Below are 21273 nucleotides of genomic sequence, written 5' to 3'. Positions count from 1 at the left end.
TTACTTTTCAGTTAATGGCCCTTGTTAAATTAAATCAGAAAGGAAATGCAGCTCCATTCAGTCTCAGAGAGGTCCTGGGCCCCAGCCGAGTTGGATAAGGCCCAACGTGCTCTTGTGCATGCAAACGCCAGGGGAGGCACCAGGGCCATGGGGAGTGGGGAAGGGGCTGCCTTCACGCTGCCGGGAGGCTGCATATCCAGCTGTGCCATGCCCATGTGAGAGATTGGCCCAGCCCCAGTTGCTCTTTGGTGACGGGCTGGCCTGTCCCTCCCTGCAGCGTGAAATCCATCCTCCCACATCCCAGCCGTATGTCCGTGCATGCAGAGATGTCCCCCACATGGCACTTCCCCTCTGGGGCAGCTCTGCCCTCACCCCACAGTCCCAGAAGCGCTGGGACACAGCCACAGCAGCTGTGGCTAAATGCACACCGTGGGCTGCTGCTTGCTTTGGTCAGTGTGTGCTCAGCCTCGTCCTGCACCGTCTTCACCTCTCCAGGAGCATCAGCAATTTGCTGCACCGATTTTATACAGGTACTAGGGCTGAGGTGTCAATGTGTGTTTGGTGGCTCGGTTACAGCCCCCAGGGAGATGAGCTGTCCCTGGCGGGGGGCTCTTCTTGTCAATGTCCAGGCCAGAACCCCACGGCATCCACGTGGGAGGCCAGAGCTGCTCCTCAGGTCACAAGCAGGATGCCACATCCACTGGCACAGCCTGCCTACGACATGCTGCAGTTTGATGGCTTTGAACCGTGCGTCTGGAACAGAAGCAGCGCACAGTGAACAAGGGAAGACAAGCTGTTTCCTCTGTCCTACAAGGGGGCACGTCCAGTGCTCAAGTCCCCAGGGTTGTGTGCTCAGCAGCGACGCTGACGCTGCCCTCCCGGTGAGAAAAGTGACCCTAGACAGAGCCCAGAGGCAGCAGAACCCAGGGAAGATCCCCACCATGACACAGCCAGGCTGGGATCGACTCCACCACGGTGTGGAGCCTACAGCCAGCCTCACTCACCTGCCGCTGCGACTGCTGGTACTCAGCTTCGCTCGCTGACAGCGCCTGGGCCAGTGCCAGATCCTCCTCCTCCTGCGTGCTGCTGGGGACAGCGGTGCATCGTGTGACTCAGGCTCCCCAAACCTCACCGGCCCAGCACACAGAGCCCTTCGGGGTGGCAGGATCCCTGCAACCCTCCAGGACAGCTAAGGGCAGGGAGCAACTGAGGGTCACCCTGAACAAGCCAGGGGTTGGTGAGGGACCAGAGCATCCGGCTGGGGCTGGCAGCCAGCACCCTGGGGCAAGGAGAACCATGGTAACTCCAGTCTGTAAGATGGTGCTTTTAGCAGCACCAGGTAATGTGCCCGAGGACATGGGCTCCCAGGTGTCCTCTGTGAACGCCCCTGCTCAGCCTCTGTCACGCTCTAGCCAGGCTCATTAACTTACAAGCAGTCAGACAATGGTTTGCCCTACTCTGTGCTGGCAGTCACTGTCCCCTCCCAGCACCCCACCGGGCTTTCTCGCTCAACAGAGCTCCATGATGGCTCTGGACTCTTCCTTTTTTACCCCCGTGAGCCTCACAGAGGCATCATCTGGAGCCACGTGCTGAGAGGAACGTCAGCCCAGAGCCACATGATGCTGCCCCGGGCACCTCTCACACGCAGGCTTGGGGCATGACACCACGTGTCCCTGGGCCGTACCTGGGTGGCTGCGCCGAGCTGCGTGCGGACTCTGCCAGGGACATCTCCAGAGCTCGCTGCAGTGCCTCTTCCTCACTCTGAAACAAAACATCTCATCACCAGCTTGGTCGGGGGTGGAAGGAGGCAGCCCTGAGGGACAGGCGGCCGGCACAATCTTCCCCGGCCAAGGGTGGGCACATCTGCCCTCTCCAAGGCCAGACACAGCCAAGGTGAAAGCCTTGGGGTCAGGGCAGACCTGCAGCTCTCTCTCCCCCTGCCCAAGGGAATGCAGCCCTGCCTGCTACTGCAGGGAGCATGCTAGGAATGCCAGTGGGAAGTAGCTTCCAGCCTCCTCCTCTGCCCTTGGCTTGCAGAAGAGAAAGACAACACCCAGGAAAAACAGCCAGTGCGCTTTGTCCCTTTAGAGAAAGCTGAGCACCAAGCACAGCCGAGAGCTGCCATTCGCAAGCAGCAGAGCAAACTCTGATACCCCACTAAGTGTCTGGGATCCTTGTTTGCCAGGGAAAGCCCAGCTGGGGAGCACTGCTGTCACCCACAGACCAGGGGTTACAAAGCAGTTGCTGCAATAGCTCCCCAGGGCACAGGAACCACCCAAAGCCACCCCAAATACCCAGGCCAGGCCACTCACCAGCCCGTTCTGCAGCATGACAGCCGGAGGGGAGGTGCTGCGAGTCTGCGATGCAGCTGCTCTACCTCCTCTGCGAACAGGAGAGAAGCTGGGTTATTGTCAAGGCAGGGAGCCCTGGCTGGTACGCAGCCCTGCCGATGCACAGGTAGCAGGGAGCTGTCGCTCCTGCGTCCCACAGGGAGCCAAGCTGAGCCTGGTCACGTCCATCTCAGAATTACGAGTCGGGCCGTCACCATACCTGGCAGAGGCTGGAGAAGAGGGGCTGTCTGCTGGCCGGGCAGCTCCACTGCTCGACGCGGTGACTGTTTTGGAGGAGGATGCCTGGGCCCTCACAACCGCAGCGTGCCTAGGACAGATGGGACGCCTGTGAGCAACTGTTTTACCATCATGAGCCGTCCCTGGACACTGAATACCCAGGGACATGACACTAGATAAGCAAGATGCCTCCCTGCTCCTCCTCCTCCCAAGAGTACCCATGTTGTGGCTCAGCTATGCCCAAGAGTTTCAAGTGCTGTTTCTCTCCTTGAAACACTCTGCCAGGATAGGCAGAAACCATGGGCTACAGAATAAGGGGCTGGGCAAACAGCAAAACAACCACCAGGCAGCACCAGTGGCTTTCGCTACAGGGGGGAGAGGCTGTGCATACAGCTGTGCTGATTCTACAAACCTTAATGCTGCTGGAGGACACGCCGACACCCAGGGCAGGGAGTGTGAGAACGCAGCAGCCCCAGACAAGGCGCCAGGAGGAGCTGGGCTTCTTCCCTGTCACCCATCTGGCAAACACAGCCCCGTCCCTGCCAGCCCATCTGTCCCCAGGCCCTCACCCTGCTTTGGAGAGGGGACGTCCTGCCCCGCTGCAGTCGTGGTCCAGGGGGTGCCTGTGCTTGAGGCAGTAGTTCTTGTGGCACTGGTCACAGATCACCTTCATCATCTCCTTCTGCTTGCAGCCAGGCTTCATGCACTTGTTGGTGAAGATCTGAAAGACAACGTGGAAGTGGTGAAAAGGAACACGCCCTGCCCCTTCCCTCTATGCCAGGCTCTGGGCCCTGACCAGCTTTCTCTCCCAGTACCCCTTCTGTGGGGCTCTGGAGTTTGTCGCCAAATACTAGTTTTCTGTAGATAGTTTATTAGTAATTTACTAGTGCTTTGGTCTCTCATAATCACAGAATGCAGAGCAGGAGAGAGACCGCCTCGCCCAGGGACTCCTGCCTGCCCTGGCAGGGCAGTGGGGACAGCCCAGAGCCCTCCAGCTGCTGCTGGGCTGGATTCCTGCAGGCCCAGCTCCCTGCGGCAATTTCCTCTCCTGGCAAGAAGAGGCAGCTAATTGCTGATTGCATTTTCCTAATGGCAGCGTGCAGTTTCCCATCCTCACGTCCCAGGTGGCTGCCCAGCTCCACTCCATCGCTACCTCAGCCCTGGACTCGCACCACAAAGCCCTGGAGATGGACGCACCTCCAGCTCACCCACCCTTCCTGCCCTCGGCCTGAGCAAACAAGGACAACATCGGGCAGGGACGAGTCGTGTGCTGTTTTTACCCCATCCCCGGCCTTCGTCAGGGACCCGGCGGAGCTCAGCAGCGAGGTGGAGAGCGCTGGGTTCCTACCTTACGCTTGCGCTGTGCAGGGTCGGACTTGCAGTCACGGTCAATGTGTTCACCCACCACAACATCGGGCATCTCCCCCCGCCTCACGGGGACCGGGGTGTTGCAGAGGGGACACACGGGGACCTGCACATCCTGTAGGGACAAGAGAAGGGGGCTGGGAGCAGGTAGCTGGGCCACCTTGAGTGCTGTGCAGCCATCTCTCTCTCTATCAGGATCTGCACGCCGTGGCTTCCACGGCATCACCTGTGGTTTGAGATCCTGCTCACCACCCTCCAACGAAGCTGCTTCTGCCCCAGCAGCTGTGACAGGCGTGGACACACGCTCTGGGAAGGGAAGACAGCAGGGCTGGGAGATGTCCAAACCATTTCAACTAGTGGCAGAGGGTGGGCTGGAAGTTTGCAGCACTAAGATAAAGATCTTGGCTTTTAGGGATACCTCCACACTTGGGGGACTGCCCAAGTGACCAAAGAAGTCACAAACTATTCCGACCGCCGGCTGGGAACGCTCAGCAGCTCTGTGCACCCGAGACCTCCGCTGGACCCCTCCACGCTCACCTTCTTGTAGGCAGAGGTGCAGTCGTGCTGGGCGTAAGCGATGTGGTCGGTGCAGAAGATCTGCTCGCAGGCATCACACTTCAGGGGGAGGAAGTCTGGGAGCAGGAAGACGCCACGGGCAGAGAACGTTGAGAGGTGGGGGCTGCCCGCCTGCAGCCCGGGGGGGAGGCGGGGGGTGGCCTCCCTGACCCCCCGAAAGCACAGCCCTGACCCACTGCAAAGCCACGGCCGCTCCTCTCCCCCGCTCAGGCAAACTAATGGGCTGCAGGTCCATGCCTACGTCTTTAGAAATGCCTAGGGCTCCTCCCCAAAGCGTGCCCCCCCCAGGTACAGGAGCAGCACCCCGGAATAACACCGAGCTCCCCCGGCGGCTGCCGGCCGCAAGGCGGAGGGGAGCGACGCTGCCGCGGCGTTCACCCACCCGGGATAACGGCTGCCGTGCGCCCCGGGGGAAGGAGGGAGCTCCGGAGGGGGCACACAGCCGTGCTCGGCCTCCGAGCCGGGCTGCCCGCCCGGTCCCTGTCCCGCCGGTCACAGCCAGTCGGGCCACCGGCCCCGGCTCCGCCCGTGCGGAGGGAAGGACCGGACACCGCGGCCGCTCCGCGCCCCTCCGCCAAGGGCAGCCCGGGCGGCACCAGCCGCCCTTCACCTCCTCCCCCGCCGCCACACCGACCGGGCGTCCGGCCCCCGCCCCGTCCCCGACTCCTAGGCCCGGGCCTGCGGCCGCCGCGCCCGGCCGGGACCAGGACCCCGCCGCCCGGTGTCCCCGCCCCGCCGCCCCTCCGGTGCCGCCGCCCTCCCTCACCCAGGCGCTGGCAGGCGGGCCAGGAGCAGTGGGCGCCCAGGTCCGGGAACTCCATGGCGGACCCGCACCGGCACCGGCGGCCGCCGCCGCGCCCACTTCCGGCACAGCGTCACGGGGGCGGGGCCACGCGCTGTCCCGCCCATCGCCACGCCCACTGGGTGCGGGCCTCCCGGCGGGCGGGGCAGTCTCCGCCATCCTCCTCCCCTGTCCGCCATCCTCCTCCTCTTTCTCCACCCTCCTCTTCCTCCCCTCCCCCAGCCTCGAAGGAGACAACCAAGGCGGCCCCTCCGCTGCGTCCCGGAGCTCCCGTCTCTCTTCAAGCCCCTTCCAAGTCTTCAGGTACCACGCCACGATGCCCGTCCGAGCAATGGATGGGGACGAAAGGGCGGTGTGAGCGGGATCAGGGGCGCAGGGCGGCGAGAGAGGCCACGGCAGGAAGAAACCAGAGTACAGAACAGGGCCAGGAGCCAACGTCATTGATTGCAAAGAAACTCCACAGCCACCCAGCAGCAGAACTCAAATCAGGGGAAAAAAAACCCAGGTATTGCCCGACCCCCGGTTCCAGCAGCGACAGTCGGCAGAAGGAGTCTCTTCACTGCACAGCACCCACCTGCTTTTGTCCCCGTACTGCTGCTCTCCCCTCTGAAGACCCCTTTCCCTCCCCCAAAACCAAACCAATGAAAGTTAAAATTATTTACACTTTTAGCCATTTAAAAACCCAATAAAATAAGATTGCATGTGTCCTACTGGGGATGTGGGCATTAGCAGCAGCTACAGCTAGCTCGGTACTCTGCGTGCAAAACGAAAGACAAACAGAAGACAGACCAAAATACTGCACCATTACTAGGAAGCGTTTGCTGGGGTTGGTGTTTCGATTGCGGCGTAAGGCTTCTAGGAGCCGGCTCCTCCCCAGCTGCAGGGCAGGGGCGTCTCCCGCTCAGCCAGCGAAGGCCGGGCTCTAGAAGGATGGAAAGGATTCGTTATTCCAGACACAGCACATTAACACTGACGCGTTTCCGTCCCAGTCAACACAAACATCTAAAAACCCACTGCACGTTCACGGTGTGAGTTCTTCCTTCTTTCCAGTGACGATGGAGGAAAAGGGGGCGCATGAAGAAGACCTAAGACATAGATGCTGCTGTCATCACTGCCTCCTCCTCATCTCCTTGCTTTGGCAGCTCAGCAAGTGTGGGAGAGGGGGGAGCCAGAGCAGCAGGAGACTCTTGCGCCTCCTGCTCCTCCCCGAGCCCCAGCTCTACATCCATTTGCTCCAGCTCCCCCTGATCCAGTAGCTCAAAGTCATCTGCTTCCTCCTCGTCCTCTGGTGAAGCTGCCGTCTCCGTCTCCACCACTTCGGTCTCTGACAACTGTGCTTGGAAGCTCAGTTTCTCTTCGGGCTCGGTGGGGAGGAACTCGGAGAGGGAGGGCCCCTCGCTGGCCTCTGAGGACCGCAGCAGGGCAGAGAGGGTGTTCTGCACCGCCGTGGTAATGGCAGTGGTGACGATCTCCTCGCTCAGTGTGTTGATGCAGATGCCCAAGCCCGGGGCAGGGACAGTCTTTGGCTCTGCGTCGCCTCCTGCCGCTTGCCCGCTGCCATTGAAATGCGTATTTACAAAATGGAGAGGAGACGCTAGGCGAAGGATGGAGAGGTCAGAGTCCACGGCCTCCTTCTCTGCTGAGTCCAGCTCACGGGCAGCGTGGGCAAGCTCAGGACCCAGAGGCACACCAAACGCGTCTTCATCGCCCTGTGGTCCCAGGTCTCTGGAATGATATTCTTCCACGGAGGGAAACTCTGCCAGGTCCTTGGAAAATGACTCCTCTGGCTCGCTGTGCAGGCTCTGCTGATCCAGGTCTGAAAGGCATCAGCATTAAGGCACAGGTCCCCTCACCTCGACCCAGGGCACTGGTACCTCCCACCCACCTCCCCCATGCACCAGGCCTCACTTTTGGGCATCCTCCCAGCTCTGGGAGCACAGCAGGAAGGGGTCTGCAGTTATTCCCTTCTCCCCAGTGGCATGACTCACGTGGAGCGTCCCTTTTCTCATCCTATTCTGCGTGCTCAGAGAGGTCTTCCTTCTCCAGCTCACGCTCTCTGCATCTAGAGCCCTCCACTAAAACCCACAGGGTCAGGAAAATTGTCCTTACAGCACGTCACCTGCCTGTTCCTCCCCAGACACGTAAGTGACCACATCCTAGTGATTACCTTCGCGTTCCTCACCACTAACCAGTCTTTCTCTGAGCTCATAAGTCTGACAGAGTGGGGCGTCTGACCTGTTTCACCCAGCATCATAGATGGGTGTGTGACTATACCATACAATGATTTATGAGGGATTTTGTGGACGGCTTTGCTCTCTTGCTGGAGTGACAAAAGAAAATTGTCTTGTGGGGCAGTAATCAGAGGCAGATGTCCACTCAGGACCAATTCAGGATCAGCCATGAAGCCATGGCATGCAGCACTGCTATTACTACTTCCTCCTTCTAATGCCCTTCCCCCTGCAAATAGCTAGGTTCTCTCCCTGTGTTCGGAGGGAGTTTTTCTGGGACAAAACACTGAGGGTCAGGAAGGCAGTGAAGTGTCCCATCACGTACCTTCAGAAACGTCCGTCAGCTGTGGGGTGGTAGCCCTCGAGACAGAAAAGCCCCCACTCTCCAGGATGGAAGCCTCCTCATCAGAAAGCTCAGAATCTGTGATTGACAGCGCCAGGGCAGTCTTCTTCACATCCACCTGCATGGGATGAAGGCAGAGGGACAAATTCCTGGATGTCTGACTACCAGTGCTGCCTACAGGCACCCCCGCACAAACCAGAGCTTCCAGACATAAGGTCCTTTGCTGGAGAGACTCTGAACAGGGACAGTATGAAAGCAGGAGGGGGGTGGGCAAAGTGCTCATTGCACTGCCAGGAAAGGACAGTTTCAGCTCACACTGGCTTTCCTGCAATAATTCACTGCCTGAAGCTTTGCCTGCCCTCAGTGAAGAACCCAAAAGAGCCAGCATAAGATGGGATCAGCCTGTAGCAGTCTCAGAAGGCTTTGATCCTTCTTCCTCTCCTGGGATCACCAAGGAGCTAAACAGCCCTTCCCTTTTGCATTCACATTGGGCCCAATGACACCTTCTACAAGTAGCAGTTGTTCAAGCATCCGAATTCCTTTAGAAGCTGAGGCTTCCCATGCCACAGCCCAGCTACATGCCCAGAGCTCCTGTAAAGGAAGACACTAGGTCCGTTTCTGTGGTGCACGTATCGAAAGGTCACGCCTAGTCCGACTGAGAGCAGGGAACTGTGTAAGAGTTCCTCATCTCTCCTTTCCAGTGGTGACAAGCCTCTGCACATTACACCCAGAGCATTGATTTCTTTAGGAGATGCTCACATTCTCTGAGCATGAAGCATAACCATCAAAGCAATTCTGCAGGAGGCTGGAGCATGGCTTGCCCTGTCCTGCTCCTGCATCACCAGCCCTGTGCTGCTGAATTCTCAATACCCAGATTGGAGACAATGGCCTTCATCAAACTAATATTCTTCTGCCCTCGGGATTCTGCGAAGTGACTTGTTGCTCTGCTGTTCATTATGAATGCAGCTGTACTCAGACCCCCCCTTGGCTCTCAAGCTGCTACAGACCAGACAGGAGGGACTGGTTGCTGCACAGCTCTTTGCGCTCTTACCACTGGGGAGAAGCCCGACAGCTCTGCTTCACTCTCACTCTCCGTCTCTGCTGTTGGCTCATCACCTGCTGCAGGCTCACTCTTCCCTTGTCGCTCTATGAGAAAAAGAAAGGCTTTACATGAGACTCAAGGAATTTTATGCCTTTATACATCACTTTCCCACTTCTTCTACCATCCTGTGAAACTGTCCAGTTTCCCAGAAGCCCAAGGTTCCTAGAAACAACTGTAATCTGTTGCTCTCATTTGCCATTCCCAGGATTACCTGCCCAGTTGCTCTCCCCATAGCCCTCAAGTTTCAGTCTGTTTTCCCCTGCTCCGCTGCAGCCTTTCCCCACACGCTGTTGCCAGACCTGCTCTCCCCATTGTCCCTTTGCTAGGCCTCCACCTTGGGAGGACGGCCCCAGAAAAAGTCAGAGCGAAGGTGGGTCCTTACTCTTCTTCTCATGCTTGTGGTGCAGCGTCTCTGCCTTCATGCTGTAGTCCAGTTTCATCAGAACAGGCTCCAAACGCGTGTACATCCTCTGGATCAGCTCGTGGTAGACCACCAGAGGCCAAAGCAGAATGCTGAGCACTGTGACAACAGGATGCGGGGAGTGTGAGAGACAGACCAAGCCCTTGACGGGGCACCAGCAAGAAACTGCATCAGGGGAAGCGCAGTTGAATGGCATTTGCTTTCCCACCTGACTGCCTAAAATCCTCATCCATGGCTATTCTTATTCATGCCAAAGCTCCTGATTAACCAGGTTTTCCTAACAGATCTCTGTTAGGATACAAATTTATGTTAAGATGAAGCGTAAGCCCTCCTCTTCGGCCACTACATCCCAGCCCTAACATGCAACAGAAGGCCTGAAATGAGGTTATTGAAACTAAAAATCACCAAAACTTTTATAAGGGTAGCAGCATAGAGCTCATATGTAGATGCGCCAGCAGCAGACCACCTGAACAGTCTTCAGAGTTAGCAGGGATTCATGACGCAGTGAAAAAGGTCTTATTTGCTAAACATGCAGCTTGCAGCTTCTTTAACGACTCTCTCGATACGGATATGCCCACTCCAGGAACTAAGAGACTGCAGGTTTCTGCTTCTCCGGGGCCTCACCAGCACAGCTCCAGCCGCGGGCAGGAGAGGAACACAATGCTTTAGCGACGGCTCCCTCTCCCGACTTTGCCGTTGTACTGCATGCACACACTTAAAGCAAGAGACTTCCCAGAGCACATTCCCTCTATCGATTAATCATCTTGCACAGATCCCCTCAAGAAAACCACAAATATGCTTCTACCAGCGTATTCTACCAGCGCAGTTATGTCATGTTTCAGCTTAAGTCAGACGAGAGAGCTGCTTATACTCACAAATGATGTAGGAGATCATTATGCCTGGAACATAGTGTCCAACTACAGCCAGAATCAGGCAGCCTGAACAGACACTCATGCAGAACTGAAGGAAGAGAGAGGACAAACAGAAGTGACAAGAGGCAGAGATACATCTATGCAACCAGTGCAGGAAACCCAGTTAGAGCAAAACGAGGGATGCTCCCCACACAGTCAGTACACCAGCTTTGCACTGAGTACATTCAGATGCTGACAATCACAACTCAGACAGCCTGGTTGGGTTAAGCTGGAAGCATTAGAGGTTCAAGCGCAGGAAAACCAAGGTAACCCAAGACCCCAATAAAATGAATCAAAACTTCATCGGACAATTCTTTACGCAGTAAATGACGTTCCCTGAGGCTAGGACAGGATATTGCAAATTGCCATTTTAAAGTACATCTCTCCTGCAGAGCTCAGCACTTTAAGAGAAGCCCGTACTGTCCTGACAGAGACAGGAAGCTGTTACAGAGTCACGAGATGCTGTGCCACTGCTACGCAATAAACCAGCTGGAAGAAGCATTAGCAGAACCCACGCTCCCACCAGACCAGGACCTTCCTCCTATGGAAAAAGTGGAAGTATAATGGTACAGCCCTGAGGGCTTATCCTGCATTCTCCTGGGGAGGGGAAGAAGTGAGAACAGACACCCTGCAAGCCAGGGCACGGGCATATTGACTAAATCCAGCAATTAAGAATTTCACTCATAATGGAAAGGGTCTACAAAAGCTGGGGCCCTCTAAGGGCTTTGCTCTCCATGAATTCACTCTTTATGGGCATCTTGGTCCTGGTCTCCTACTCCCTGTAGCTGGGACAGTATTTTAACAGAAGTAATTAGCAGTGATAGAAACCCGCTCCTTTTGGCACATTGGACCCCAGCAAGCCTGATACAATCCCAGTGGCTGGTCTGTCCTATTTTCTGTGATGTTAAGGCAACTCCTGTCTACAAACCCTTCCCAAACAACACGTCACAGCCATCACAACATGGTTTATGACAAGTTTCCACGCACTCAGAAACACCGCTGCATTTGGACTTGGCTAGCCACATCTTGGCTATTAAAATAGGTAGGACCAGGTTAAAGGGTTAAATGGAGCCTGTGAAAGGGGCAGAGACTGTAGGCTCCCCTGTTTTCTCCCCATTCCCAATCTAAGAACTTTGTTTGCCCACTAGCCATTCACAGAAGGGTTCAGCTCCAGCTTACAAATACTGGAAGCAAATTATTCATTATTTAAGCTTCCCATGGCACAAAGTCTGAAAGGAATGAACAGCAAATGTTAAACACGGATAGGAAATGTAAAAATATTGATTTGACATTCTATCAACCCCTAGGCCACTAGTAATGGAAAGAAAAGCCCCTGCACAGAAGAGTAGGTATCTCCAGCTTACCTTGGCAGGATTTTGCCTCTTGTACTGTAGCAGTTCCTGCAGGTACAGCCTGAAGGTGACCCAGCTCTCTGCCAGACAGTGACACAGCTCAGGGACACTGAGCAGGTGAGGTTGTGCCCCTGAAGTCACCCCCTCACTAGAGACAGACAAGAGCAAGAAGACAATCTTTGAATGTGGTCTGTTTTGTTGCAGGGGGCGGAACAGCTACACTGGGAAAAGACATCCCTACCAAAGGCTTGACAATACTGACTGCATCTTCAACTGAACTACGGAAGACGCTTGATTTGGAGATGCTTTTTTCCTTTAATCAGGAAGACAATGAAGAGACACCTGAGCCAAGCAGCAGCAGCAGCAGCAGACGCCATGCCACAGCATCCCTGTGCCACAGGCCTAAGATGCAAAGCAGTTCACTCAAAGCCACACAGGCAGAAGGGCTGGAGATGGAACTAGTTACATGGCCTCCTCTGGCACTAAGTCTGAGGTAGCCCGAGTGTGGTGCTCAGACCTATAACCACGGCCAAGCACGGGATGCGAGCTATGCCACCACAGACAGCACATATGGCCTGCAAAAGTCAGCCTTGGGGATTTCCTTCTCTCTGGAAGATTCTTAAAATAGTTCAGGACAGATCCAGGGAAGAAACCCAAGGGTTCCTAACATCAGAAGCAGTTGAGCTTTATTGCTACTCAAAGAACACTTGCTTTCCCCAGAGTCTCAAACTGTGGCTCCGGAGCTGATAAGCAGCTCTCAATGCAGGAGAAACTGCTACCAATGTTTCGCAGCAGGAGACGTGCAGTCTACCAACAACAGCAAAGAGGGCAGGTGAGATCACCACACTACATTAAGGCTTCCCCACTCTCCCTTCTCATCAAGGAACACATCAGTGAGCTTACCTCTCCCCTCCCGGCTCCTCCGATGGTTGTGCTGTAGAGAGAACACAGGACATTAGTCAGCCAAGTGCAAAATACAACCCGACATTTTTACCACTTGAACAGAGCAGAGCTGGAGATGTATCATCCTTAGCTAGGGATGCACCCTGGGGACCTTCTTCATGCTCTCACGCAAGCGGCTTGGAGTTCAAGCTGCACAGGCTTCAGTGAAGCATGCCTGGAGACTCGGAGCAGCCGGAGCACCCGTCTCAGGGTGCCCCAGCACACCTTGCAACCTGTGCTGACACACACACGGCATGACACTTGTATCTGAGTTGCACCCTGCCGCTAGCACGTGGGCTCTCCACTGCAGGGATCATACAGCTTGCCCTGACATCCCACACGTCTGGGCAGTGCCATCCCCAGGGCAGCTGCCTAGCCCTTGTCATTCACAGAGGACTGCCAGCACAGTCCCTGGGCTGGGCAAAGATTCAGTTCCCATCTCAGAGCCCAATGTGGCACTTGCAGGTCTGAGCTGCATTTCCCACCGACCAGCCCAGACCACAGCCCCTGGCAGGATGCTGTGTACAAATGCCAGAGATCTCCCTCTGTCTCTATCCTGTCCCATAGAATTAAGTAACAAATAGCAGTCTTGTGTATAATTATCTAATTTTAGGGCTCTTATGTCCCCTGACAGCTCTTTGTGCCAGGCACAGATATAACTATAATCCTAAGGTTTGGCAGCCTGGGTAAGAACAAGGGAAAGCTTCTCCCATTCCTCTCTGTACCCAATCCAGTGATGATCAAACAGGGACTTACTCCGTGCAGTACTGAAGAGAGGAGCAGTGTTTCAATGGCAGAGGTCACACATGATTATGCTCTGCCTTTAGATACATAGACAAAAAACCCCCCAAATATTTCTATGATAGCTGGAACTCATGAGCCTGTCTGCCTATGGATTTGGGTGTCCTGGCTAGCTGACTAGTGTCTGGGGAGGTACAGGGCTCAACCAAAGCCCTTCCAGCAACACAGTCTTTGTAAGCCTCCCATGTTCAACAAGGCCCTCATCACGCTGTGAAGGGTCCTCCAGGTCTACCCTCCTTGTGCAGGTTTTGGCTGGGATAGAGTTAATTTTTTTCCATAGTAGCTAGTATGGAGCCATGTTTTGGATCTGTGCTGAAAACTGTGTTGATAACCCAGGGATGCGTTAGCTATTGCTGAGCAGCGCTTACACAGAGTCAAGGCCTTTTCTGCTCCTCACCCCACCCCACCAGCAAGCAGGCTGGGAGGGCACAAGAAGTTGGAGGGGACACAGCTGGGAGAGCTGACCCCGACTGACCAAAGGGATATTCTATGCTCAGCATATGAAGCTGGGGGAAGAAGAAGAAAGAAGGGGACGTTTGGAGTGATGGTGTTTGTCTTCCCAAGTAACCGTTACGTGTGATGGAGCCCTGCTTTCCTGGGGATGGCTGAACACTTGCCTGCCAATGGGAAGCAGTGAATGAATTCCTTGTTTTGCTTCGCTTGCATGTGCGGCTTTTGCTTTACCTATTAAACTGTCTTTATCTCAACCCATGAGTTTTCTCACATTTACCCTTCCTATTCTCTCCCCCATCCCACCAGGGGGGAGTGAGCAAGCAGCTGCGTGGTGCTTAGTTGCCAGCTGGGGTTAAACCACGACACCTCCTCTACCAGTAAGCCTACCTCCTAAAGTTGGTAGGGACAGATACACCTTAGGCGCTGTCTGGTCAATGGCAAACCTAGTCCAAAAGGGTCTAAAAATCAGTCGGACCCTATCCCCTACACTGCACGTCACCATGTAAACAGGACTAAAATAAAGGAAGAGAGTTTACATTCAAAGTCCAGGCTAATTGTTAGAAACTGGCTGAAAAACGCAACATGAACAAAAAAGAGGTTTGAGTCCTCCCTGGAGTCATCAGCCAGATGCAAAGCCCAAAAGCAGCAGCGACTCTCCCAGGGAAAGACACAGAGGAAGCGAACTTCCCTCACTGCCAACACCCAGTGAGGCTCCAGACTCCAGTTCAAGCCGCAGAAGAGAGCTCTCCCGCAGCCACCGTTCTCCCAAGACACAGGACGATGGGCCAAGTATGTCAGACTCCTCCTCCCGCTGCAGGCACTGCACCAGCCAGCTCGCACAGTGCAGTGGAGCGGGAGGCCATCAGACCAGGGGAGGAGGCGATTCTTTGAGAGCGTGACCCAGATTTCCAGTAATTGGGCCTGACAAGAGGAGTCAACTGCTCTCAGACTGGGCTGCCCATCCGCTCCTCTGCCCACGACTCTTGGGTATGGCTGCCAAGGCAGCCAGCAAGCATGGCTCATAAAGGGAGCTTGGGGCGAGAAAGGAATATTATGGACAAAGCTCCACCCCTACGAGGTGGTTGCTTCTCTCGCACGGCTGCTGATGCTGTATTTTGTTATTGTGCTCAGGAATCTAAAGCTGCTTAATTGCAGCACGCAGAAATCCAGCTGTATCTCAAAGCCTCATCTATTACCTGCACTAAATCACCAAATAAATTACATTTGGCACTGGCTGGTATGCGATGGCTGGCTATACTGGCTGTACCAGCTACCAAAATGAGGTGCTGGGATGGCTGCTGTACTCTGCTGGACAGAAATTCCAGCAACACAGCAAGCAGGAGGGCAGAGGAGCCCCACTGCTCTCTGACTGACTGCAGTAATCCAAGCCATCCAAAATATGCCAGCAGAGGGAGTGAAACAATTCTCCTCAGTTGCTTCTGAAGGTTTCTGAGACACTTTGGGGAGCTGCAGAACATTTCAGCAGGCTGCAGAGTGTTCACGTGATTTCAACTATCTGGCAAAGCACAAGCTGTCTTTAAAATCAACCGTATCTTGCTTCCTGTAGTAGAGTAGCCTGCCTGCTGGCTATCCCAAAGCACTGGAGCCTTACACCAGTTGAAGGAAGAGCCCAACCACAAAAAACCTAGAGCATTTCTGACAGGACACATTCACTTAAGTAAGGCTTAGCTCCAACCTGTGCTGCAATACTGTCTAGCACTGATACAACTAAGCCAGCAAGCAGGACGCCCACAGCTGGCCTCAGATCATCAATAAGCGGCTGAAATCTTGCTGTCGGCATTTCACACCGCATTGTGGGTTAATACAAACCACTTGACATACACCAGGCTCTTGTGGGAGACCAGTCAGCCACGCAAGAGTTTAGGTTACGCGTTGGTACTGACAAATTATCGCTGATGGATTCCTTGGCTCTGACAGGTTTTCAACACTTCCTCACGAGGCGTTCTTCATCTGTGTGTAAACTTTAGCTAGAAAGCAGGGGCCCTTTTTAAGGAGTACCAGCATTCAACTGCAAAATGCTTTGCTAAAGCTCTTCCATGCTACATTCTCCTACACTGACCAAAATACAGCTGCCAAACAATGGTACAGAAAACATCCCTACTTGGTACCCATTTCAGGAGAAAGTGGAGGTGCCTCCTAAGTCCTTAAACAATACTTAAGTGTAACCCCACGTAGACAAGATTACATATTGAGAGAATACCCTGCATGGGAGCTGAAAATATGCAGTCCCTTCTGACAAGACCTAAAAAGGTGGTGCATCTCACTGCTCCTAGTGCGTCCCTGATCACAGGGTGTGAGTAACTGCAAAACACATGCTGAGATTTTAGCATTCCTTCAGAAGTGATGTTATAAGCAGTCACCCAAGACATACAGAACTGCCACAAGCTGAGGTTTGTGTATATACGTGCCGACTCTTGAAGGTGTGGTACTGACCTACTTCCAAAAGCTCCTGGAAAAGCTTACAGGAAACACTGAGGAGGAAAGCCACAAAGCTACAGCTCTGCTTCAGCGCGAAGTGAGAGCTACACAAGAACCCCTAAGTATTCAGCAGTGCCAGTTCAACAGGAGGCCCCTCAGGAACGCAGAGCACCGCTCCTTCCTTGCAGAGGCTGAGGAAACACGGTTCAGTGGACCATGTTGAATCAGGGCTGTGACCTAACCAGGCACTTCAGAAAGGTGTCCCTGTTCTTTGCTGTCAGCAGCAGAAAAGCAGCAAGGAGTGAAATACGGGGTAGTACACCACTGAGGAGTGGCTCAGTAGGATGTGCACTGACTTCTTGCAGAGCTGATGATACAGGATGAGCCTAACCCCTGGTGTGTTGTTTTGTTTGTTTTTCTTTTTTTTTTTTTTTTCTATTCCTCACTGCTCTGCATCATATAAATTGAGTTCAGTATGGATTTCCTATTTTTTTCTGTGATAACACAACTTTTACAGGCCTGGTACTTGCTGTAGTGACTCTACCCCCACCTGCCTCAATGATACCATTCTGTATTGGATACCAGGCTTTTGCATTTCTGGACATGTTTCAAGTGAGATGTTTTGGGTTGGCTTTAAACTATTCCCTTAAAAATCCAATGTGAATAAGCAGGAAATTAAATTGGCCAGTCCAGTTTGGCTGCCTAGTTACCTGAACCACACAAAGCAAACAGTTTCAAGACTACAGCTGAAACATATCTAATCTTATCAGGACTTCTGTGAAAGCACCCTTTAAGTCAGTACCCTTTTAGGTCAAATAAAGGACACCTTACAAACACACATATAGAGGGGCTTTTATTCAGAAACCCTCCCTAGAGTAGGGGGACAGGGATGGAGGGCCCCAAGCTGCCTTTGAACAGCAGCAGTAGATGCAGTAGGCAGGTCTGGGTCCAGTGGTTTAACAAATTCCAATGAAGGAGGCACTCAAAGCAGACAGCAGCCAATCCACCTCATCATCATTCTGCGACTATTCCTCATTGCTTTTGTGCCTAATGTTGGCAAAGACCCTTCAGTAACTGGGAAAGATAAGCCAAGTGATCAGACTCGCCGATTAGCTGGAGACCAGATGCTGTTCAGTCCAGGTACAATACACTAACTGTCCCTGCTGTCAGACCTCATCATCCACTCTGCTACCTGCCACAAGGAGAAGTGGCTCTCATCTGCTCTGCCTCTTTCAGGGCATAAGTCCGTGCTGCTGTTAATTAAAACCAATACACTTCAACCTCCCCATTTCCTTCCCCCAACTCAGCTGGCCCTATACGCCTAGACCTGTAATGATCTTTTCACCACAACATTTGCAGGAGAGAAAGGACATAGCAGAAACACTGCATCATCCCTGTCACCAGCTTCTCTGACAAGCTAGCCAGTCCCCCTTAGTCACTCGCAAAATGAGCTATTCCCAGAACTTCTCAGCACTGGGAGCAATTATTCCCATGCCCAGAATATTAGTATACAGACCAATACTCTGACACAAATAGGCAAGAGGCAGCAGCAGCATCAAAGCCTGCAGTTAAAGTAGGAACAGGGCTTACAGGACCTATGAGAGTGCCAGGGAAGGATTGGCTGTGGCCATAGCCCAGCAGCTGCTAACACTAGAACCATATCACCGTAGCTACAGTGCTACTCATCACATACCTGAGAAATCAAACAGGAACCTGGGCTTCCACCTCTCCAGCAAGAGGATGCCAAGAAGGGACATGCTGAGGAGAAAGAGGGGTCTCAGGGAGGTGGAGGAAAACAACCTAGAAATCAAACAAGAAATTGTTAGGCAGGAAAAAGGCAGCAAGTTACTGCTCTTGATGAGCAGATACAGCTTAGTGTATGGCAGAGCAGAAAACATCCGTCTGCTACAGGCCACTGCAGCAAGCATTGTGCTCTGTAGACACCCACCCCCGCCACAGCACGTTCTCAAATGGCACCTTTGCCCACCAGCAGACAGCTGACTACCTGCCATCTCCCAGCGCACTCCTCCCCTGCTCCTGAGCTCCTCCTTTGGTTGTAAAACAAGATTTATGCTCCCTTGTACAAGTCCCTCCAAATCCTCAAGGTGGAGGCTCTAGACAATGTAAATACAGACTGCTGTAGCAGAAGCCTGGTTGAGAATCGGCCTGTTTGCTGAAAACTTTGTCCTATTTGTCATCACAAGGTCCAGCATTACCCACAGGTAGCATCAAAACATATCCTGAACCTGCTTCTAGATGCCCGTTCTTTTATCACAAACTTTTCCCTGTTTAATCACAGCCTAGCACTTAAATGGTTTAGTTGCTCACTTGACTCTATCATAAAACCTTTCATGTCCCTCATCAACACATTGGCTTAAGCCAAATGCCAGCTCACACAATACTACTCACACGTAGTCGCGCAATCCCACCATCAAAGAGTTTATCTCCCCACTCCATATAGGCTGAACAGCAAAGGTCCCAGGGTGGCGGTTGTGCCAGCAGCAGCTGTCTGCACTCCTCCTTTCCTCCAAACAAGAGCATCAGCAATTCCCTCCAGCTCAGAAGAGCTCTTTTTAAGTCTCTCCAGAAATGACTGCCGGTAAAATGCATTCACCCTCACTCCTTTAATGAAAACTCCTTTCCAGAGCGAAAGAGCTGCTCTGCTATTTTACCTTCCTCCTCTTCCGGAAGTATTTGCCAGTAACTAGTCTCAAATGCACCAAGCTGATCAGAGTTGGAGAGCATCTTGCCGTGCAGCATAGGCTGTGCTCCCCACCAAGCCACAGCCAGGGCAGAGGACTTGGAAGAGAGATCTGTCTTGCTGAACAGCACAGAACGAGTGTCATACACTTTCCAAGGGCTTACAGGACCCATAATGACCTGAACAACAATGTTTTTATCCATTCTCATGGGACAGCAATTCTGTAGCTTAACACGTCAGCTCTGGAAGAATTTCCTCCTATTCCACCTCATTTATGGATTGCAGTTGAAGGGTGCAGGCTGAATCCTCCGTGGGACTGTAAATAATTCCTCCCTCTCTGTGATATTTAAATCTCTCTCTGCTGTCCTGTATTCTGGGCACTCTTTGTTTCTCTCGACCTTTTTACGCACAGTCCCTTAGCCAACACTGTCCACCACCCCTGCCCTCTCATGGCACGGCTCTCCGCCTCCCACTAACTTCGAAGCTCTGCGCTCAGATCTTTCCAGCTGGTAGAGGAGTCCCAAACCATTTAAGTACCTGGCTGCCATGTACGCCTCTGATAATCACATGCATGAGGGAATAATCACATGGATGAGGGAATAATCATATGGATGAGGGAGCAGAACGTAAACGGTCTCCTCAGAGCGACTTCAAAGGCTGTTTGGTCTCATACTTTCCCCTTCTCTGACTTCAGAGCCTGTCCCTTCCTATTCCATCTGCAACTGATGTTTAACTCTTTCCCTGACCTGTTTTGACCTTTTCTCCCGGGAAAGCTGCTGGCTGACAGCGTTTTTGCCAGCAAAACTGACTCACTGTTTATACAAACAAACAGGATGTTTTTCATTCCCGTCCACAGCTGGGCTCTGCCACTCAGGCTCCCGGCTCCTCCTGGTGCCCAAGAGACAGAGAAGGGAAGGCAGGGCAGGGGGAATACGCTCACCCCCCAAACCAAGTGGCCTTCATGTGAAAAATCAGCACCCTCCAGAGAAAGATTAACGAGCAGAAAGGCTTAAATAAAATGCCGCAGGGCAGCCTGCCGCTGCAGGAGGCCACGGGGCTTACTGACCATGCTGATGGGGTGAAGCGAACCGATAAAAGCACGGATGCAAAAATTAACCAGAAACGTGCCTGGGCAAGCCTCCAGTTGGGCCCAGCTGCATTTTATTATCACGGGGCAAATCCTGCCCAGGCTCTTGGCACCGTCTCCCCTCGGGGAGGGGCCTGTTTATGCTTGTCGGAAGAAAACAGCACCCTGACTCCTGGCTGAGCGCATCCCACGGCGTTAGGGGGCCACGGCTGCCCTCAGCTTTGCCGCAAAAACACTTGTCATCCCGCAGGAGCATGCCATCCGGCTCACAAGCGTCCACACGCCGCTGCCACCGCCGAGGGCTCGGCAAGCAGCTCCCCGATAGCCACTTGCCCAGCGGGGGGGCAGGCCCCGCTCCTGCCGCGGGCTGCCCCCTCCCCAGCTCACCAGAGGGCCCTGCCGAGGGCTAGGCGAGCATCACCCCAATAACGCTAGCCCAGTCCCTCTCCCCCCGCGGCCTACCCCCGCCTCAGCTCACCAGAGGGCCCCGCCGAGGGCTGAGCGAGCATCACCCCGACAGCTGCTCGCCCGGCCCCGCTCCCCCCGCGGCCTACCCCCCCCCCAGCTCCCCGAGGATCCCACCAAGGGCTGGGCGAGCATCACCCCGACAAACGCTCGCCCAGCCCCGCTCCCCCCGCGCCCTACCCCCTTTCCCACCTCACTCGAGGGCCCCGCCGAGGGCTGGGCGAGCATCACCCCGACAGCCGCTCGCCCGGCCCCGCTCCCCCCACGGCCTACCCCCGCCCCAGCTCACCAGAGGGCCCCGCCGAGCGCGGCAGCGGTGACCAGGCTGTGCAGCGGCCTCTCCCACACCAGCAGCCGCTGAGCCGCCGCCAGCGCCGCCTCCCAGCCCCGCAGCCGCTGCCGCAGGGCCGCCGCCAGCCGCGCCGCCGCCGCCGCTGCCGCCTCCTCCTCCTCCTCTTCGGCCGCTGCCGCCGCCGCCGCCTCCTCGGCCCGGCCGCTCGCCATGGCTGCAGGAGGGGGGAAGGGAGGGGCCGCTGTCACCGCCGGCGGGGGAAGGAGGCCGGGGGGGTGACGGCGACCGCTGCACCGGCCCGGGCGGGCGGCACCGCCTGACGGGGACCAGGCGGCCGCTGGCGCCGCGCGCATGCGCAGCGCGCCCCGAGGCGGGAGGGGGGGCACCGGAGGCGCGTGCGCCCGGGAGGGGCGAGAGGGGCGGAGC

The 21273-nt window shown here is 54.7% G+C and overlaps 2 protein-coding genes across 7 annotated transcripts; both read right to left on the bottom strand.

Moving 5' to 3' along the window:
- Positions 1 to 5755, bottom strand: ZFAND2B (zinc finger AN1-type containing 2B). 4 transcript variants are annotated; one of them, XM_054208842.1, is made up of 9 exons: positions 5275 to 5441; positions 4470 to 4564; positions 3916 to 4047; positions 3137 to 3288; positions 2551 to 2658; positions 2313 to 2382; positions 1685 to 1761; positions 1005 to 1086; positions 1 to 753 (listed from the first exon to the last, which is right to left on the bottom strand). In XM_054208842.1, the coding sequence occupies exons 1-9, from the start codon at positions 5327 to 5329 to the stop codon at positions 715 to 717; spliced, it is 810 nt and encodes a 269-aa protein (XP_054064817.1). In that variant the 5' UTR covers positions 5330 to 5441; the 3' UTR covers positions 1 to 714. The 4 variants fall into 4 exon arrangements, with proteins under 4 accessions (XP_054064817.1, XP_054064818.1, XP_054064814.1 ...); XM_054208843.1 differs by having other exon boundaries at positions 1005 to 1083; positions 5275 to 5440; XM_054208839.1 differs by lacking the exon at positions 4470 to 4564 and having other exon boundaries at positions 5275 to 5755.
- Positions 5723 to 21189, bottom strand: RETREG2 (reticulophagy regulator family member 2). Of its 3 annotated transcripts, XR_008467693.1 has the most exons (10): positions 20845 to 21189; positions 17996 to 18102; positions 12571 to 12601; positions 11680 to 11815; positions 10280 to 10364; positions 9366 to 9503; positions 8933 to 9027; positions 7864 to 7999; positions 6325 to 7126; positions 5723 to 6232 (listed from the first exon to the last, which is right to left on the bottom strand). XR_008467693.1 is itself a non-coding variant. In XM_054208835.1 (9 exons), the coding sequence occupies exons 1-9, from the start codon at positions 21057 to 21059 to the stop codon at positions 6396 to 6398; spliced, it is 1674 nt and encodes a 557-aa protein (XP_054064810.1). In that variant the 5' UTR covers positions 21060 to 21189; the 3' UTR covers positions 5723 to 6395. The 3 variants fall into 3 exon arrangements, 2 of the variants coding, with proteins under 2 accessions (XP_054064810.1, XP_054064811.1); XM_054208835.1 differs by having other exon boundaries at positions 5723 to 7126; XM_054208836.1 differs by lacking the exon at positions 20845 to 21189 and adding an exon at positions 20569 to 20579 and having other exon boundaries at positions 5723 to 7126.
- Between the last annotated feature and the right edge of the window lie 84 nt (positions 21190 to 21273).

Source organism: Rissa tridactyla, chromosome 7 (genome assembly GCF_028500815.1).
Source record: "Rissa tridactyla isolate bRisTri1 chromosome 7, bRisTri1.patW.cur.20221130, whole genome shotgun sequence".
NCBI lineage: Eukaryota > Metazoa > Chordata > Aves > Charadriiformes > Laridae > Rissa > Rissa tridactyla.
The sequence above is the reverse complement of the archived record's forward strand: the minus strand, read 5'-3'. Positions and strand labels throughout refer to the sequence as shown.

What these genes read in the sequence shown, in the direction of transcription:
- RETREG2 (XM_054208835.1), bottom strand. Translation starts at nt 21,059, where the DNA reads ATGGCGAGCGGCCGGGCCGAGGAGGCGGCGGCGGCGGCAGCGGCCGAA. An exon ending in GAGGAGCCGGGAGGGGAGAG is followed by an intron (nt 11,816 to 12,570) that starts GTAAGCTCACTG and finishes GTCTGTCTCTAG; the next exon opens with TGAGGGGGTGACTTCAGGGG. An exon ending in AGAGGCAAAATCCTGCCAAG is followed by an intron (nt 10,365 to 11,679) that starts GTAAGCTGGAGA and finishes CTCTTCCTTCAG; the next exon opens with TTCTGCATGAGTGTCTGTTC.
- ZFAND2B (XM_054208839.1), bottom strand. Translation starts at nt 5,751, where the DNA reads ATGACGTTGGCTCCTGGCCCTGTTCTGTACTCTGGTTTCTTCCTGCCG. An exon ending in TCATGCTGCAGAACGGGCTG is followed by an intron (nt 1,762 to 2,312) that starts GTGAGTGGCCTG and finishes GTTTTGTTTCAG; the next exon opens with AGTGAGGAAGAGGCACTGCA. An exon ending in ACCAGCAGTCGCAGCGGCAG is followed by an intron (nt 754 to 1,004) that starts GTGAGTGAGGCT and finishes CTTCTGTTCCAG; the next exon opens with ACGCACGGTTCAAAGCCATC.